The 12,992-nt window shown below is 47.8% G+C and overlaps 1 protein-coding gene across 1 annotated transcript in view; it reads left to right on the top strand.

Annotated features, from left to right (window-relative positions):
- The window catches only part of LOC132571225 (zinc finger protein 709-like), a 1,224,940-nt gene that overhangs the window by 42,600 nt on the left and 1,169,348 nt on the right, over nucleotides 1-12,992 (top strand). Inside the window, exon 2 of the mRNA XM_060237950.1 lies at nucleotides 5,004-5,074. Coding sequence (XP_060093933.1) covers nucleotides 5,018-5,074 — 57 coding nt within the window. The 5' untranslated portion in view covers nucleotides 5,004-5,017. The remainder of the gene's footprint in view (nucleotides 1-5,003; nucleotides 5,075-12,992) is intronic.

The following is a 12,992-nucleotide window of genomic DNA, read 5'->3' as shown; positions in this document are numbered from 1 at the left end:
ATCTTTCCCATTCACTTTGTCCTTGGCTCCAGTTTACCTTGATCTGCACCCACTAGACAGGCTGGTCCCCAGAAATCAGAGGCCAAGCTGATAATATCCTCAGCAGGCTTTTTAAGAGCCAAATAGAAATGTTTTTCTTTCCTGAAGGACCAAGCAAACCTATCTTAAAAAATCTGATACTTAATATAACACAATGACATCAATCCTGACCCACAAACTAAAACATGGACACCCCTGATTCACTTAGGTGTCTCTTGACCAGAGACAGTGGTACAACTTCACTCTCTTTTGGTTTCTTTCTGTCTTTCAATATCTTTCCCTCTCCCTCTTCATAGGCAAGTGAACAAGAATGTCTTTCCACAGTCAGAGGCAACCCAAGAGGAATGGGAAGGAGATGGAAGAGGAGAACCCAGAAGGCCTGAAAAGAGATTGAGGAAAGATCCCCATCCCATCCAAGCAGGGTGTGGTGTTGAATTTTGGGAAAGAGCTGTGCTAGAGACTTTGGCTCAGGACACTATGACTACAGAGGAACGCAGCCGGTGCTTCCGGCAGTTCTGTTACCAGGAGGCCGATGGGCCCCGAGAGGTTTGCAGCCGGCTCCATGGACTTTGCAACCACTGGCTGAAGCCAGAGAGAAACACCAAGAAGCAGATCCTGGACCTGGTGATCCTGGAGCAGTTCCTGACCATCCTGCCCCAGGAAATGCAGTGCTGGGTCAGAGGATGTGGGCCGGAGACCAGTTCCCAGGCGGTGGCCCTGGCCGAAGGTTTCCTCCTGAGTCAGGCAGAGGAGAAGAGGCAGGTAGAACAGGTGAGGGGTTTTCATTCCGACAGTTCAAGTAACAATCTCATCCTAAGGTTTCCTGTCAGATATTTCTGTGTGCATGCATGTTAACTGCCATCAGGTTGCTATAAATTAATATGCTCCAAAATGTCCTGTCATTAACAGCCTAGCTAAGGTCTCGAGGGACTCCTTTTTGGGGATGTGGAATGGTTCTGTTGATATCTCATCTACTCCTGATGTTGTTTGTTTCACCCAGTTGCTCTCAGTGCAGCTTTCAAAAAACTGTTTGTTCTTCTTCAAAAGATTCTTCTTGAAAGGAATCTATCATCCGTTCATCTCTTTTGTGCAATTTCTCGGTGTTATTGTCCCATTTTTTTCTGAGATATTTCTACCTCTGGATATTTCACTAGCCTGGAAAGAAAACCTGGTCCTGATTCTTGCCCTGTAGTTGGAGCAGCTCAGATGCTGGATGCAGGGATGAAGAGACCGGGAGGGGGTCAGGATCCATCTCCTCTGCCGGTTCCATTCCTTCTCTTACCTGCCTCCCTTGCTGTTGTTTCAGATGTGGGGACGATCCACGCAGACGGAAGCCAAGTTCTCTGAGGAAGGAGGAGGTCTGCCATCAGAGAAAGGTCAGAGGACGCAGGCCCAGGAACATGCCCAAGAAGTTCTCTCAAGTGGTAAGGGTGTCCCGTGCCCAGATGGGATTGGTGTACTTAGTCAAATGGTTGGGCTGAAGGTTCAGGATAGGACAGAATACTTTTGCAGACTCCACAGACTTGAGTTCTGGGATGTAGTGCCAGAGGATGTAGTGACGGCCAGTCCACTTTAAGGGGGTGTAGACAGACTCCTGGAAGGCAGTTCCATCCCTACTGACATTAATTAAAATATGCGTCTGTCACCTTCCTTCCCGTGGAAGGTCTCAAGGTGGCTCCAGAAAGAACAGGGAGAGAAATCTGAGTGCAGCTCTTAGTCATGGTGAATAAATGGAGGCTCCACGTTCTCCTGACCTGGGTGACAGAGGCGAGCCCTGTCATATCAGACCTCAGAAGCCAAGCCAGGCCAGCCCTTTTTAGATTGTGCATGGGATACCACCAAAGAAGTCCAGGGCAAGCAATGGCACCCCACCTCTGACAGTATTAGGGAATTTTGGAGTTCAGGAACCATTCCTAGCACTCCCGTCCTTGCCCAGCTTGAAAACCATACTGCAGAAATTTTCAAGCCACAAGCAATTTCATCTTACAGAAGGGAAAAGTCAAACTGATACTTATTAACAAATAGTGCAACTGTGATCTGTTTAGGAATACATTTCAGCCCCCTGGCAAGACCTAACCATGGTATTGGCAGAGGGCCCAGCATCTCCAGCACTGCTGTTAAATTCTTTTAGAGTCCAGATTAGCTGTCAGTCAAGAAAACAGATGGCCTTAAGCAGAGCTTTTTTTGTAGCAGGAACTCCTTTGCATATTAGGCCACATGCCCCTGATGTAGCCAATCCTTCTGGAGCTTACAGTACGCCCTGTACTGAGAACCCTGTAAGCTCTTGGAAGATTGGCTTCATCAGGGTGACGTGGCCTAATATGCAAAGGAGTTCCTGCTACAAAAAAAGCCCTGGCCTTAAGACATGCAGAGCCCTTCCCTTTTCTGACCAGAAGACTCTGACCACAGTCATTGCATCACTAGGTTAAAAACACCCTCCCTCTCAACAGCTTGGAGCCAGAGGTACTCATATCTAGGTGTTCTGACTTTGAGATGGGAACTCTGAAATGTAACCAGTTCTTTTAGAGCACAGTGCAGGATGCATTGAGGGGCCTGCAATGCCTTATGGGAGAGAACCAAACAAAGAGGCCTAAGCAAATTCAAGCTGCTGCCCAGAAGAAGTTATTGGATTTATATCCCGCCCTCCACTCTGAATCTCAGAGTGGCTCACAATCTCCTTTACCTTCTTCTCCCACAATAGACACCCTGTGAGATAGGTGAGGCTGAGAGAGCTCTCACAGAAGCTGTCCTTTCAAGGACAACCGCTGCGAGAGCTATGGCTGACTCAAGGCTATTCCAAGCAGGTGCAAGTGGAGGAGTGGGGAATCAAACCTGGTTCTCCCAGATAAGACTTCACACACTTAACAACTACACCAAACTGGCTCTGCTCTTGCTACTGGACTCTTAGTCTTTTTTTCGGCTGTGACTTGGCAGCACTTTGCAAACGCACTTTCCAGGGCAGCATCTCTTTGGAACCCAATTGCTGGGTCAATAATTTGGTTCTGATTAATGGCTTTCCAGGGCATCTGTCAGACCACAGTCAGAGAGGATTGTGGACTGGAGGTGCTATGTCCTGGCATCCCATGATGTTAGAGCAGGGGTGGCCAAACTGTGGCTCGGGAGCCACATGTGGCTCTTTCATACATATTATATGGCTCTCAAAGCCCCCCCCCCCCATCCTGTTGGCCAGCTTGGAGGAAGCATTTCTCTCTTTGAATCACTTCTCCAAGCCAAACCAGCCAGCAGCTTGGAGAAGACTTTTTTTTTTTGCACATAAATCAAACTTTATTGAAATAAATAGAGGTAACAACAAAAGGGATAGCAAAATAAATAAGTCATTTCAATGAAAAAATAAAAAAACCCCAAATAAACAGCCATATACATCAGAGTATCTTCGTTACAGTAATACATAAGAATGAATGAAAAGGTCTGGTTTACTAAAAAAAAACCCACAAAGGTGCATGTCAAAACATTAGAAGTAAAGCAAATCTTGATAGTAAGCATTTTTTGGAATGACATTACGATGATGACGCTTGGGGCTCTTTAGCTTGGAGAAACGTTGACTGCGGGGTAACATGATAATGCATGGGATGGAGAAAATAGAGAAAAAAGTACTTTTCTCCCTTTCTCACAATACAAGAACTGATCCAACATGGCTTCTCTTATGTTCTTATTTGTCAGGTATTCCACTACGGGGTACCAAACAGCTTGAAATTTCTGTTGATAAGTTACTAGATTTGGCCTTAAGGCATTGAGATCTTGCCATACACAAAAAAATTCCCAGAGTTTATTTTGCCATTGTTGGATTGTAGGAGGTTCTTTGTCTCTCCATTTTGTGGCTATGACTTGTCTAGCAGTAGACAATGAATATGAAATTAAGGTAAAGGCTAGTTTGTTACCAGAAAAGGAAGGCAAGTAAGCTAAAAGAACCGATTCAGGTATGTCTGGGACTTAAACTCCAGTTATAATATGGATATCAGACAAAACTAGTTTCCAAAAATTCCTGATAAGTTGACAGTACCACCAGCAAGTCATGAAATCACTGAATTGGCCACAGTTTTTTCAACATTTAGGACTAATTTTGTGGTCTATTTGGTATCGCCTGCTAGGGGGCAGATACCATCTGTGGAGAATTTTGAATGAGTTAAAGCGTATTGTGAAAATCAGGGATGTTAAATTGGGAGACATATAAATAGTATCCCAGTCAAGTTCCTGGAGTCTGTGATTGCAGTCTTCATTCCAGAAGGCATTAAAGTTAAAGATGCTCTCTTTCCACCTCTCTCTCCCTCCCCTCCCCCCAATCTATCTGTTTTCTTTTCACCTTTCTTTCAAATTTTCCATCCTTTCTTCCTTCCCTGTGACTCTCAAACATCTGACGATCGTGTCTTGCAGCTCTCAAACATCTGACACATTTATTCTTTGTGGCTCTTGCATTAAGCAAGTTTGTTCACTCCTGCGTTAGAGGCTGGAGCATGGGGTGAACGTGATGTCACATCCATCTCTCGTACAGCCAGACACTTGGATGCGAAGTTTGAGCATCAGCAGATGCCCTGGAAACCCATTGATAGTATCCTAAAGTTTCCAGTGCCTTGGCTGATGCACTCAAATCACATCAGGGTTTTGAGCAGGATGTGATGGCAGCATGTCCTGCAGGATTATCTCCAGTCCCTGATATTTTTCCTGCCAGTCTAGACTCCAGGACGGTTTGGAGGGCCCAGCAGGCGGGATCCAGCAAGAATGGCAGATGTGTTGGCAGCATTTATAACTCCCCGAGGCTCATGGGTACCTGATGCTTCTCTTCTGCCTCTCTCACACTTTACCAAAAATTCCAATCTTTTTTTAGTGTAAAGAAGACAAGGTTTGACAACCCTAGGAACAGGGATAAGTGAAGCAAATTTCAAAGAAGCAAACAAAACAGGACTTTGAGGCTGACATTCATCCTTCCCATGTTGTTTCCCTTGCAGGCAGTGAAGAGACGATGTTGAGCCGTGGTCTTTGCAGAGGAGTGGAAACAGTTGCTCCAACTCTGGTCCAGGTAGTGGGGAAGAAGAGGGGATAATTGGGTCTCCCCTCCTTTCTCTAGGAGGCTTTCGGTCCTGCTGACCCGAGGAGAGAGAGACTCTGAACCGCGTTCTCTTTACACAACCCAAATGCTGCATCCTGCCCCCTGCCAGAATGCCCCTGTGGAAAATGTAGTCTCTGCCTGGGATGACCTCTGACAAGGGAATCTGCTTTTTCTTTCAGTCTCTGTTTTCCTTTGAGGAGGTGACCGTGTATTTCACCCTGGCCGAGTGGGCCCTGCTGGATCCGGGCCAAAAAGCTCTCCACAGGGAAGTCATGCTGGAGAACTATGGCAGCGTGGCCCTTCTGGGTAAGAATCTTTCGTAGGTGCCAAGGGTGCAAATTGTTGCCATTGTAATGATATATGACTCAAAGTATTGAACATCAGTATATGTTTGTGAGGCCTCCCCAGCTACTTGGCTGCCACTGGGGGCCTTGAGGACTCCAGGTGGCAGTAAAACCGATGTTCAGTACGGCTTGGTAGAGTGCTACAAGGCACCCTGCTGATCCAGGGGAACTGAGGCCTGTGTTGTGGCCATCACCCACTCTAGAGGGGGTATCATAAGAACATAAGAGAAGCCATGTTGGATCAGGCCAATGGCCCATCCGGTCCAACACTCTGTGTCACATAAGAACATAAGAGAAGCCATGTTGGATCAGGCCAATGGCCCATCTGATCCAACACTCTGTGCCACATAAGAACATAAGAGAAGTCATGTTGGATCAGGCCAATTGCCCATCCGGTCCAACACTGTGTCACATAAGAACATAAGAGAAGCCATGTTGGATCGGCCAATGGCTCATCCAGTCCAACACTCTGTGTCACATAAGAGTAGCCATGTTGGATCAGGCCAATGGCCCATCCAGTCCAACATTCTGTGTCACACAGTGGCCAGAAACCCCAAGTGCCATCAGGCCATCCACCAGTGGGGCCAGGACACTAGAAGCCTCCCACTGTGTTTCCCTCCACCTAGACACCAAGAATACAGAGCATCACTGCCCCAGACAGATAGTTCCAACAAAATCACTGCGGCTAATAGCCACTAAAGGACCTCTGCTCCATATGTTTATCCAATCCCCTCTTGAAGCTGGCTATGCCTGTAGCTGCCACCACCTCCTGTGTCCTGGTGGAAGGCATAGGCAGGGCTGAGAGGCCCTCAGGAAGACTCCGGAAGGGGCCAAATCCCAGTTTCTCAGTCAACAACCTCTACTACACACCTTCCCCCTGGATGGGGTTACAGCCATTGGCTGTGGCTGTGATCTGTAAAGGATCCATCCCCCTTCCAGTGGTTAGGATTCTGGGCTTCGATCTCGACCATGTTTCTGTCCCTCCAGAAGAATTTTTCCTCTTCCTTGGATTTCTTTCCTTCCCACATAAAAACTATGTCTCTCTCTCTCTCTTTGCCAAAGAATCCAGGTATGTCAGAGAGACTATGGCGGAAACTGACAAAGGTCTCAGGTCTGAAGAATGGCTGCAGAACTTCTCCAGAAGATCTCAAGAGACAGTTTCCTTCCCAAATGAACTGGCTGCAAGTGAGTCTTCTTCTCAGTTATGCCAGGAGAATGGGCAAGGATGAGTCATGGGACCTTTCCTCTTCACTTCTAATTAACTCTTGGTTTGGTAGAATTAGGAAGGCCATTGGGTAAGGTGGGAGGGAGCCAGTTTGGTGTAGTGGTTAAGTGTGCGGACTCTTATCTGGGAGAATCGGGTTTGATTCCCCACTCCTCCACTTGCACCTGCTAGTATGGCCTTGGGTCAGCCACAGCTCTGGCAGAAGTTGTCCTTGAAAGGGCAGCTGCTGTGAGAGCCCTCTCAGCCCCTCCCACCTCACAGGGTGAATGTTGTGGGGGAGGAAGATAAAGGAGATCATGAGCCACTCTGAGACTATGTCCTTGGAAGGGCAGCTGCTGTGAGAGCCCTCTCAGCCCCACTCACCTCAAAGGGTGTCTGTTGTGAGGGGAGAAGATAAAGGCGATTGTAGGCCGCTCTGAGACTCTGTCCTTGAAAAGGCAGCAGCTGTGAGAGCCTTTTAAGCCCCACCCACCTCACAGGGTGTCTGTTGTGGGGGAAGAAGTTAAAAGAGATTGTAGGCCGGTCTGAGACTCTATCTTTGAAAGGGCAGCAGCTGTGAGAGCTCTCTCAGCCCCATCCACCTCACAGGGTGTCTGTTGTGGGGGGAGAAGATAAAGACGATTGTAGGCTGCTCTGAGACACCTTGAAAGGGCAGCTGCTGTGAGAGCCCTCTCAGCCCCACCCACCTCCCCATGTGTCTGTTGTGGGGGAGGGAAATAAAGGAGATTGTAGGCCGTTCTGAGACTGTCCTTGAAAGGGCAGCTGCTGTGAGAGCCCTTTCAGCCCCACCCACCTCACAGGGTGTCTGTTGTGGGGGAGCGAGATAAAGGAGATTGTGAGCCGCTCTGAGACTCTTGAGTGGAGGGTGGAATAGAAATCCAGTATCGTCTTCTTCTGGGGCCAGGAATCTGGAGGCTCGGAAGGTCTTTCTGGGACTGAGCTCAGCAGTTGCTCTAGAGTGCCTGTTCTATCCTTACATACTGGATATTCCAGGGAAAGTGCGGGTGGCGGGGTTGGTTACCTAAGAAGAGCCCTGCTGGAGGAGGCCAAAGGCACATCAAACTGTTCCTACAGCTGTCCTGAGGATGACTTCAGGCGTTCTGTTTAGGTGGAGATGGCTTTGAGTGCTTTCTTCGTTCTACCTTGCTGGGGTGGCCTGCAGTGGGGGTAGCCCCACCAGTTCACACTAGAGTTGCTAATCCCCAGATGGGCAGAGGAACAGAAAGCAATGCTCCCGCGTACCCCAGCCTCCAAGAAATTACAAAATGAATGTTAGAATAAATACCTTCGGGGTTATTCATTGACGAAAGTTTGTGGCGTTCTTACCCAGTGTATAAAAATCTTTATTGGAAGCTTGAAGAAGCTATATGCGAAACAGGGTCACTAGTACAAACCTGTAGCCTTTGGATTGCTTGCTGCACTTATTAGGAATGTGGACTGATTGAACATTGGTCATTTTCATCAGAACTTTCCTGAAGAAGTCTGGGCATTAATTTGCTGAAAAACAATGGGACTGGCGTTCTGATGCTTGAGTTCCTTGGACTGTATAAGACAGGGGTGGCCAACAGTAGCTCTCCAGATGTTTTTTGCCTACAACGCCCATCAGCCCCAGCCATTGGCCATGCTGGCTGGGGCTGATGGGAGTTGTAGGCAGAAAGCATCTGGAGAGCTACCGTTGGCCACCCCTGGTATAAGAGACTGAATTTATTATATTGATGGAACTTGAATATATTATATATTTGTATTCTATTTATTTAATTCCACTTCTATCCCACCCTCCCTGCCGAGGCGGGCTCAGGGCGGCACACAGACATGCATGTGCATGATTCAACGTAATAGTACAGCATTAAAACCATAAAATATAGAGTAAAATAGACATAAAATACATTTTTAAAAAATGTTTCGGTGCCATGGTCTTGCATTTTCCAATTTTATAATTCTCTGTATAGCAGATCTTAAGTTCTTCTCTCTGCAACTGCTATACAGCAGATTGTTGTTGGTGGTTCACATGTTGCTATAAACTGTGGTGGCCAACAGCCTAGTTCACAAATGCCTTGTGGAACTGTATGAGCTCTTGCGGGGCCCTGACCTTTTCCGGCAACTCATTCCACCAGCTTGGGGCCACTACAGAGAAGGCTCTGGCTCCATTTGACATGAGCCTGGCTTCCTTAGGGCCGGGGATTGTAAGTAGATTTTGTGATTCAGACCGAAGTGGTCTCCGGGGAACATGTGGGGAAAGGCGGTCCCTCAGGTATGCAGGCCCCTGGCCATATAGGGCCTTAAAAGTAAGAACCAACACCTTGAAAAAACCCCGGTATGCAGTAGGCAGCCAGTGTAGCACTTTCAGCACAGGTTGAATGTGTTCCTGTATAGGAAGGCTCATTAACAACCTGGCTGCTGTGTTCTGCACCAGTTGAAGCTTCCGGGTTCGAGCCAAGGGCAGCCCTATGTAGAGGGCATTGCAGTAATCCAATCTTGAGGTGACCGTGGCGTGGATCACTGTCACCAAGTTGCTGCGTTTGAGGTTGGGAACCAACTCCCTTATCAGCCGTAGATGATAGAAGGCTGATCTGGCAGTTGCTGCCACCTGGGCCTCCATATTTAAAGAGGAATACAGGAACACCCCTAAGCTTTTGACCTTGGGCACCCGTGTAAGTGGTGCCCCGTCCAAGGTCAGTAGTAAGACCTCGGTTCCCAGACCGCCACGACTTAGGTACAGGACCTCTGTCTTCATTGGATTCAACTTCCTTCCCTATTGCCACCCTTTGTCCCCAACCCTGAAGGAAAGAGGAGAGCCACTGTAAGGCCAACCCCCGTATCCCAGCTTCGGCAAGGCGGCAGGTCAGCAACTGATGATCGACCGTGTCAAGCGCGGCTGATAGGTCTAAAAGCATCAGTACTGCCGAACCACCTCTATCCAGATGCCTCTGGAGGTCATCCATGAGAGCGACCAGAACCGTCTCCGTTCCATGGCCTGGGCGCAACCCAGATTGGAAAGGGTTCAGTACAGAAGTGTCATTCAGAAAGCTCTGCAACTGCACCATGACTGCCCTCTCGATAATCTTGCCCAAAAAAGGCAAGTTTGACACCAGCCAGTGATTTGCCAATAAGGCCGGGTCCAGAGATGGTTTCATTAAGAGGGGGCGGACAATTGCCTCTTTAAGAGGCTGAGGGAAGGTCCCTTCAGATAGGGGCTAATTTACAATTTCCCTCAGGGGGACCCGAAATTCATCCCAGCTAGCCTTTATAAGCCAGGATGGACATGGGTCCAGACTACAAGTAGTCAGACGTATGGTAGAGAGTGTACTGTCAGCTTCCCCCAGGCTGAGTGGAGTGAAGTACTCCAAAAACTGACTAGAAGACGTACACGGAGCCTCAAGTTCCCTTACTGTCTCAAGAGTGGCCGGGAGGTCATGGCGGAGTGACAAGACCTTATCTGCGAAAAAACTCGCAAAAGCCTCACAGCCTATGTCCAATTCCCTAACATTTTCATAAGAACATAAGAGAAGCCATGTTCAATCAGGCCAATGGCCCATCCAGTCCAACACTCTGTATCACACAGTGGCCAATATATATATACCCTGTGGAATTTCATTACCCTGTGGAAGGGTAGTTAGTGACCGAATTGTTCTAAACAATTGTGCTGGGCGTGAGTTCGCAGATGCAATCGTGACCGTAAGATGGACTCTCTTAACAGCCTTGACTGCCATCTCATTGGTTCTCATAAACGACCTATAGGATGTTCTTGTTACTTCATTGCGGGCATGCCACCATTGCCTCTCTAGCCGTCTCAGCCCCTGTTTCATCAGCCCTAGTTCCGGGGTATACCACAGTGCCAGCTTTGAAAGGGGGTGGAGAGGGCGCCTGGGAGTGATCTCGATGGCCGTGGAAAGCCAGTTGTGCCAGGTCTCCACCAGTTCATCGAGCGAATCGCCAGGGGGCCAAGGGTCTCGCTGTCTGTCTATTCTAACATTCATTTTGTAATTTTTTGGAGGCTGGGGTTCATGGGAGCATTGCTTGCTATTCCTCTGCCTGTTTTGCTGTGATTCTCTTGTTTGGTTACACAATCCCCAGATGGGGGCAGGGGAATCTCCCGGTTTGGAAGCCCTCCCCTCACTTCAGGGTCATCAGAAAGCACGGAGGGGGGAGGGAAATGTCTGCTGGGCACTCCGTTATTCTCTTTGGAGACCGATTCCCATAGGGTATAATGGAGAATTGATCTGGGTATCTGGGGCTCTTTTGGGGCTGTTTTTTGAGATAGTGGCACCAAATTTTCAGCATAGCATTCTGTGCCTCTTCCCAAAGTGCCCTCCAAGTTTCCAAAGGATTGGACCAGGGGGTCGAATTCTATGAGCCCCAAAAGAAGGTGCCCCTATCCTTCATTATTTCCAGTGGAGGGAAGGCATTTAAAAGGTGTGCGTTACCTTTAAATGTGATGGCCAGAACTTCCTTTGGAGTTCAATCATGTTCGTCACAACCTTGCTGCTGACTCCACCCCCAATGTCTCCTGGCTCCATCCCCAAAGCCCCCCAGATATTTCTTGAATTAGAATTGGCAACCCTAGTTCACACTGCAATCCGAGGGCAAGTGCCTTAAGCCAAATCACACAGCATCCTCTGTTGTGGTGAGGGGAACCTGTCCTCCCAAGACGGAGGGATCATGTATTATTTAAAAGACTTCCACTGAAGCTGTCAGCCCAATAAAGAGAGAGTCAGTTTCTCTGTTGAAACACAGTTTACTTGAGCAACAACAGGACAGAGAAAGAACCATAGCCCTCATCCATCTCTTCAAGAGCCAAACGACCAGCTCCATCGCAAAAGCTAAGCTCCTTCCATCCCCTTCAGGCAGAAAAGTGAGATCAACCTGCCCAGTCATTGTGCTCCCTTGTCTGGGTTTCTCCAAGGACAGCTTGCGTTATCACCTTCTGTCCCCAGGGAAGAAGGCTGATAACAACGACACAGATTTTGAGGCTCTATGGTTACTGAGAGGCGCTGCCTGATAAAATGGAGTACCCCGCTGCAAATAAAAGAGAGGGGGTCTCCTACTTCTGTGAAACAAAATAGAGTCTGACCAAAGACAGGCCAAGACAACACTCCATCTAAACAGGTGGAGTGGTCCCAGTAGAGATCTTGTTTTGGTTGGCGCCTGAAGTCTGTATTTCAGTGCAGTCTCACCCATTCCCCCTCCAGCATCTCTGCTCAAATGGGATGCATAATAACATGGGAACTGCGGGTGTTACTCACACTCTGATCTTCTGCTACTTGCCAATTGACTCTTCCTCCAGCCTATCACCTCTACCTTGCTCAATCCAATCTAATGCATAACTTGATTGATCCTACCCTTAAGGTCTTTGATCCCTTTCCGAGTGTCAGCCCAGAAGCCGGGAACAAATTATGCAGTTCCTCCAAGCTTATCATCCTAGCGAAATGTGAGACGTTTTCCAACATAGCGATTCAAGATAGCCATTTATGGAACATCAGAGCCCCTTTTGTAACTAACGACCCCCATCCGTCAAACCCCTATATAGTGAGGGTCAAAACCCACATCGGTATGTATTCTGTAGGACACTGTTTGCGGTCTATACCACCCGCTACTCCTGTAATTGGGTCTATAGGGCGCGTTACGCTGGTTGTTCACGTTCCTCTCTGTGTATCTCTGTTTGAAGGGACATCTCCTCTTCTGGATCAGGTGAATATTACCCACTTCAAGGACCCTTGCACTCTATCAATAACCTCTATTTTCTTAGGCTCTTGTTTGCTTGTACAAAAAAATGTGTGTGTATAAATCCTCCTGCTACATATTCTAAGTAAACACTATAAAATATACAATAGCATGTTCTTATGCTTGGACTATTCTTGGCTGAAAACCCGAACTCCATATCATTGAAAGAAAAAATCTTCACTCCTAATTCAGTCTACCAAGTCTCTTAGCTAATTTCCCCATCAAAATAAGAGACTTAAAGCACTGCCTGTAACACCATACACCAGTCTTCTGGCTGTCTCTTGCTGACAATAAGATACACTTATTTCCAGAGGGGCAGATTGTGCTTCTAGGAAAGGCAGAAATGCCTGGATGATTCAGACATGGCTGCACATTAGACAATAGACAGGCCCAGCTAAAGTGCAGAGAATGGCTCAGAGATAGAAAGGAACTGGCTCTGAACTTAAGAAAGGCGGCCCTAACACTGCAGGATTGGTTTTCTCATTATTCATTACCTCCCCCCTAAGAAATGGCACCTTTTCCAAAAACTGTGGGCATCCCCCTTTAAACTCTGAGGGTCATGTGATGAGCTCCTGGCTTCCCACCCCAGCCCCCGAAA

The sequence above is a fragment of the Heteronotia binoei genome, chromosome 5, assembly GCF_032191835.1.
Source record: "Heteronotia binoei isolate CCM8104 ecotype False Entrance Well chromosome 5, APGP_CSIRO_Hbin_v1, whole genome shotgun sequence".
Classification (NCBI taxonomy): Eukaryota; Metazoa; Chordata; class Lepidosauria; order Squamata; family Gekkonidae; genus Heteronotia; species Heteronotia binoei.
Note: the sequence above shows the minus strand (reverse complement) of the source record. Positions and strands in the feature narration are given on the sequence as shown.